This window comes from Tursiops truncatus, chromosome 15 (assembly GCF_011762595.2).
Source record: "Tursiops truncatus isolate mTurTru1 chromosome 15, mTurTru1.mat.Y, whole genome shotgun sequence".
NCBI lineage: Eukaryota > Metazoa > Chordata > Mammalia > Artiodactyla > Delphinidae > Tursiops > Tursiops truncatus.
In genome coordinates, this window is record NC_047048.1 from 29,379,626 (window position 1) to 29,385,625 (window position 6,000).

General features: G+C 52.0%; 1 protein-coding gene across 1 annotated transcript in view; it reads left to right on the plus strand.

Annotated features, from left to right (window-relative positions):
* TEKT5 (tektin 5) overlaps positions 1 to 5,580 on the plus strand; it is a 38,512-nt gene extending 32,932 nt beyond the window's left edge. Inside the window, exons 6-7 of the mRNA XM_033840501.2 lie at positions 1,145 to 1,299; positions 5,273 to 5,580. Of these exons, the coding sequence (XP_033696392.1) occupies positions 1,145 to 1,299; positions 5,273 to 5,486 (369 nt within the window). The 3' untranslated portion in view covers positions 5,487 to 5,580. The remainder of the gene's footprint in view (positions 1 to 1,144; positions 1,300 to 5,272) is intronic.
* Positions 5,581 to 6,000: the final 420 nt, after the last annotated feature.

Here is a 6,000-nt window from a genome sequence, read left to right on the forward strand (position 1 = left end):
CCTCCATCTCACCCCCAGGAGGAAAAGGACATCCTTTTGTTCTCCTGAAGTAGAGAAATGCTCTCCTTGTAGGCTTTTTTTCTTAAGGTAGTAGGGAAGCCAGGACTTTAATTCTTTGGAAAAAATCATCTTTTAAGCAGTTTCTTGTTGCCCATAGAATATGGGCCCAACCCAGCTAAAATAGTCATCCCAGTACCTGTTATGATTTGTGAATGTTTCATAGCTCATGGCAAAGAGAAAGACAACATGACTGTAAAGTCCCTGAAGGTGAGACGGGGTCTTAGACTTGCAGTCCCCACTGCATTCAGGAGTGCTGGCATACTCACGTGTAAGTACTGCTCCCCACATTAAAATCTGAGATGGACAGGACCAGATAAATTTCAGGGCACACTGTTCCCAAACTTCAGTGTGCATAAGGACCATTGGGGAGCTAGCTAAAAATCTACACTCCTGAATCCCACTGTCATTCATTCATTCATTCATTCAATGAATATTTATCGAGCTCCTACTATGAGTTGCCAGATTTAGCAAATAAAAATGCAGGATGTCCAGTTAAACTTGAATTTCAAAATCAACGACAAGTGGATTTTTAGTGGAACTATGTCTCATGCAGTAGTTGAGACATATGATAAAAAACGCTTTGTCGTGAGTCTGAAATTCACGTTTAACTGGGTGTCCTGTATTTTATCTGATAGCCCTCACTCTCACCAAGCTCTGTTCCTGGCAATGGGGGATACAGCAATGGACGAGGCAAAGCCCCTGACCTCTGGGAGCTTACATGCTAGTGAGGGAGACAGACAGCAAACGAATAGATTAGCCAAAGGAAGGATGTTGGGGGGCACCATGGCAGGGTACAGCTTCTAGGCTTGTCAGGAACAGAGCACATGTCACCTCGCCACTGGGACCTGCTGAGTCTGAGAGGGGTGTTAGCACAGCCCACCCACAAAGAGCCTTCTCGCAGGGGAGGGGCCCCATGAAAACTAGAACTGCTCGCAGATCTAGGGCATCCAGTGATGATAGGAGGAGAATGCATGTTTCACCCACAGTGAGGTGACATCTGTTGAGAACACTCGGTTCTGGGGGTACTCATGGCTGGCTAAGTTCAAGATCAGGTTCCTTCTGATACCGCAAATGTTCTCTGCAGACGCTGCAGGAGATCTTCCAGACGGAGAACACCATCATGCTGCTGGAAAGGTCCATCATGGCCAAGGAGAGCCCGCTGAAGGTGGCGCAGACAAGGCTGGAGTGCCGGACCCGGCGGCCCTGTGTGGAGCTGTGCAGGGACATGCCCCAGTTCAAGTGAGTGGTGGAGGCCAGAGGGGAGGGGTGGGTCTCTGGAGCTGCCAGGAAGCCTGGGTCTGGAAAACGGACCCTCCACCAATCAGGACGTCCAGGCCCACAACTCCACAGGGCACTGGGTGGGGGCCTGGGGCTCTGGGGTGCCCTTGATGGCCTCCCCACCGTGGAGACCGCCCCCCTGCACTGCAGCCCTCTCATCTAAGTGAGGATGGTTTTGTAGCTCTGTTCTGCTCTGGGAACCCTCCAGCTGTCCCCTAAAAGCCAACAAGAGGGAACCACCCAGCCCAGAGATGTGGCCCTTGCCCTTGCGGGCGTCACTCTCTCTCTCTCCAGGCTCCCATGAAAGAGGCGCCCAGCCCACACCTCAGTCATCCTCCACCGCCCTTTCTGTGAAGTTCTCAGCTGAGAGCCCTCGGAATAGCCTAACCCTGCCTGTGCCGCTTAGCTAAGGAGGGCTGCTTCTGTTGACAAAGGGCCTCCTCACAGGAGAGGGGCAAAACACTCATGCAGCCCCAGAGACAGGATTTGTGAGTCTGGAGGAGGGGTTTGGAATGGGATGATGACCAGGCAAGGAAGGAAGTGGTCATTGGCCATGGGGGATTCGTTTCCCATGAACATGCTGTGTGACTTGGGGCTGGTCACTTGGCTGCTCTGTTCCCTCCATTCTCTATTGCTGCATAACAAATGCCCCCACAACTCAGTGGCTTGTCTTCCTTCCGAGCTGAGATGTGGAGAAGAGCGCTGGAGAAGTAAGGAGGAGGGAAAGTATTTAGAGAGAAAACGCCAGGTGGTTCCATGTGCTGAGGTTTGCACGGCCTCGGTTACTGCCTGAGATAATCTTGTGGGACACAGAAAAGCTGGCTGTGTCGGGAGTGGGGTGCAAAGCGACGCCTGGCTTTGAGCTTGAAGGCCTGGCTACCTGCTCCTCAGCCCGCTGCTGGCCTGGAAAGTCTTCACCCCAGAAGCGGGTGCCGTGTGGCCAGGGTCCTGCCCCACCTGCGCTGGGTGGGGTCCAGGTCCTGGGTGAGGGGTTGGGGAAGCTCTCCTGACCCCTCCTCCACCTGCCCCTGCATCAGCTCAGGTTGGGCTCCAGCAGCCCTGGTGCAGAGGCTCTGATCACCCATTTGTCCACCCCAGGGAGGCTTACACACAACCGAGCTTTGAGGGGAGGGACCAGATGTTGTCCCGGGGGACTTACTGCTCTGGGACACACTCCCTGCCTCCCCGTCCACCAACTGTGTCACCAAGGGGTGTAGACAGAGAACATGGATGAGGCGTGTTCGGCTCAAGAGTCCTGGGCAGTGTGTGTGTGTGTGCGCGCATGTGTGTGTGCGTGTGTGTGTGTGTGTGTGCACAACTATATGCACGTGTGTTGGGAACTGAGCGGACAACAGCACTCAAGCTGTCTGCCTTCTGCAGCAGCTTAATTGCCCCGTCCATGCATTACATTCTTTGTCCCTCCATCCCCTCCCTTACCACCTCTGGGTCTTTCTCCTCTACCTCCCACAGGTGGCCCCTCTTCTCCTGACCCTCTCTGAGCATGCAGGTCCCTTCCGTGTCCATCCCTCCATTCCTCAGACTGAAAGTCCCTTTGCATTTCAATTAGTTAAAATGAAATAAAATTTAAAATTCAGGTCCTGATTCACACAAACTGCATATCAAGTGGTCAGGAGCCACGTGTGGCCGGGGGCACGGAACAGAATATTTCCATCGCTGGACAGCACTGCTCAAGAGAGCCCCCAGGAAAGAAGGGTGTCCAGGCTGCTTCTGTCGCCTCTCTCTAGCTCAGGCTTGTCATGGGGGTGCTCATCCTTGGGATATCAACCCAAGTCCTCCCAGCAGCGTGTCCTCCAGTCCTGAGCACAGTTTCACTGTCCCTCCCCACCACCCCCAAGGTGGGTCCCAGGGCACAGCCCTAAAACCAACCCACCGTCACAGCTCACCAGGTATATTCCTGTCTTAGGGCTGCTGTGACCAATTACCAGAAACTGGGTGGCTTACAACAGAAATTTATTTTTTCAAACTTGCGGAGGCCAAGCATCTGAAATCAAGGGATCGACAGGGTTGGCTCTCTCTGGGGCCTCTGAGAGAGCATCCTTTCCCGGCCCCTCAACTGGCTTCTGGTGGTGGCTGGCGGTCCTTGGCTAGTAGCTGCATCACTGCATCTGCATCCGTCTTCACATGACCTTCTTCCCTGTGTGTCTCTGTGTCTCAAATCTCCCCCTCCTTTCTCTTACAAGACCAGTCATTGGATTTAGGGCCCATCCTAAATCGAGGATGATTTCTTCTCAAGATCCTTAACTCAATTACATCTACAAAAACCCCTTCTTCCAAAGAGCATCACATTCACAGGTACTGGGGTTCAGACTTGGACATATCTTTTGGGGGACACTATTCAACCCACTCAATCTGGATATTGAAATAACCCTAATCTCTCTCCCGCCTCCACTCTTATCCCCGTCCAATCTAATCTTTACCCAGCAGCCTGGAGGTTATCCTAAATCTGAATCAGCACATCATTCCCCATTTCAGCGCCCACCGCCTCACCAGCGCCTTCCCATTGCCCTGAGAACAAAATCCAGACCAATCGATTTTGCATGTGCTCTTCTCTGTAGAACCACACGGTCCAATTCAGTAGCCACCAGCTGGGTGTGGCTCTTCCATTTACATTTAAATGATTTAAAATGAAAAACGATGAAAAATCCAGCTCCTCAGTTGATCTTGCTGCATTGCAATTACTCATGAGCTCCGCATGGCTAGTGGCCGCCGGATCCAGCAGTGCGGATATAGAACATTACTAGCATCGCACAGAGTTCTCTAGATCAGCGGCTGTAGAGTGCTTCCCTCTTGATCTTTACACAGCCAGCTCATTCGCTCAAACGTTCCCTCCTCAGAAAGGCTTTTCCTGGTGCCTTGGGAAGGTCCCACAGGAGCAGAGCTTCAGGATAGGGGAGCCCCGCTTCAGCCTGATCCCACGGGGAACTCTGGAGCGTGAATTACACCACGGAGCTGGTTCCACCCTGAGGCAGGGGATGGCCTTTTGTACCCACTGCCGTTGGTGAGCCATTGGCTTCCCTGGAGACATGTGGACCTAGGAGCCATCAACAGCCAACACTCCCGGCAGCTGGGGCACAGGTGGGACCTGAGATGGATGCCAAGAGCAGACATCACACCTGACCATCTTAGTTACATGAGGCTGGCCCTGTTATCTGGGTTTTTTAAAAAACTGTGATAAAATACGTACAACATAAAGTAACATACCATTAGTGGCACCTAGTACATTTACAATGTGCAGCTAGCTCCAGAACGTTTTCATTCATTTGACCCAAAAGGAAGTCCTATCCTCATTAGCAGTCGCTCCCTATCCCTCTCCCTTCAGCCCCTGGCAACCCCTAATCTACTACCTCTTGTTATGGATTTGCCTATTCTGATCATTTCATATAAATGGGATCGGACAATATATAAGCTTTGGTGTCGGTATCTTTCACTCAGCATCATGTCTTCAAGGTCCATCCATGTTGTAGCTCGTACCGCTGCTCCATTTCTTTTCATTACATCTCAACAATATCCTAGTGTGGGGATAGACCATATTTTGTGTATGCATTCATCTGTCGATGGACATTTGGGCTGTGTCTACCTGTTGACTCTTGTTATTAGTGCCCCACGAGTATTTGTGCAAGTATTTGAGTGTCTGTTTTTAGTTCTTGTGGGTACATACTCAGGAGTGGAATTGCTGTGTCCTTTGGCGAGTCTGTGTTTAACTGAGGAACTGCCAGATTGTTTTCCTGAACATCTCATCTACTTCTCCCTTTGCACTCATTGCCCTCAGCAGCTCTGCTGTGTGTTCACCTGTCTGCTTGCTCCCCCTCTGTCTTCTCTGCCAGCCGAGCCCCTCCCACCTGGCTCCTGACACAAGGGAGACCTGTGCCGCCCGGCTGGCTGAACCGTGCCTTCCCCTCTGCTCTCTCCCCAGGCTCATGAGCGAGGTGTGCACCATCAACGACACCGTGCAGACCCTCAAGCTGAGGCTGCGGGAGACGCAGGACACGCAGCAGCTGCTGGTCATGACCAAGTGCCGACTGGAACACGAGCTGGCCATGAAGGCCAACACCCTGTGCATTGACAAGAAGTGCATGGGCATGAGGAAGACCTTCCCCAGCGCCCCCTGCCTGGGGATCTGCCCCTGAGCCGCCGCTGCTCCTGGCGCCCCTGGTGCCCCGCTCCATGCACGTTCCTTACACAGCATAGAATTTGCAAAGTCAGAAAAACAAAAGAGTCATTTTCTTCCTTTCCTCCTATCATGGGAAAAAAATATATATATATATAAAGAGCTAAAATAAATGTGCCATGCCAGGAATCCTGGAGCTCGTTCCTTGCTGCAGAACCACCTTTCTGGCTGATCCCAGGAGGAGACAGACTGTGACCCCCTCTCGGTGACGGAGCATTGTAAGGTTGTCAGCCTTGCCAGGAATGGAAGAGGCCACCTTTTCTAAACCTGTTTGTCCATTTAGGAGCACAGTATAGACCATGGTGTCCAAAGATTGGACATCAGAGCTGAGAGTCCAGAGACCAGCTGTCACTCAGGAGCCGAGTGGCCTTGAACAAGCTCCCAGACTGAGCCTGTTCTATAAAACGAGGTCAGTCTGAGGTGGAAGTAACTGTCAGCCATGTAGGGCAGTGCAAAAAAAAGTAGGATTTGGA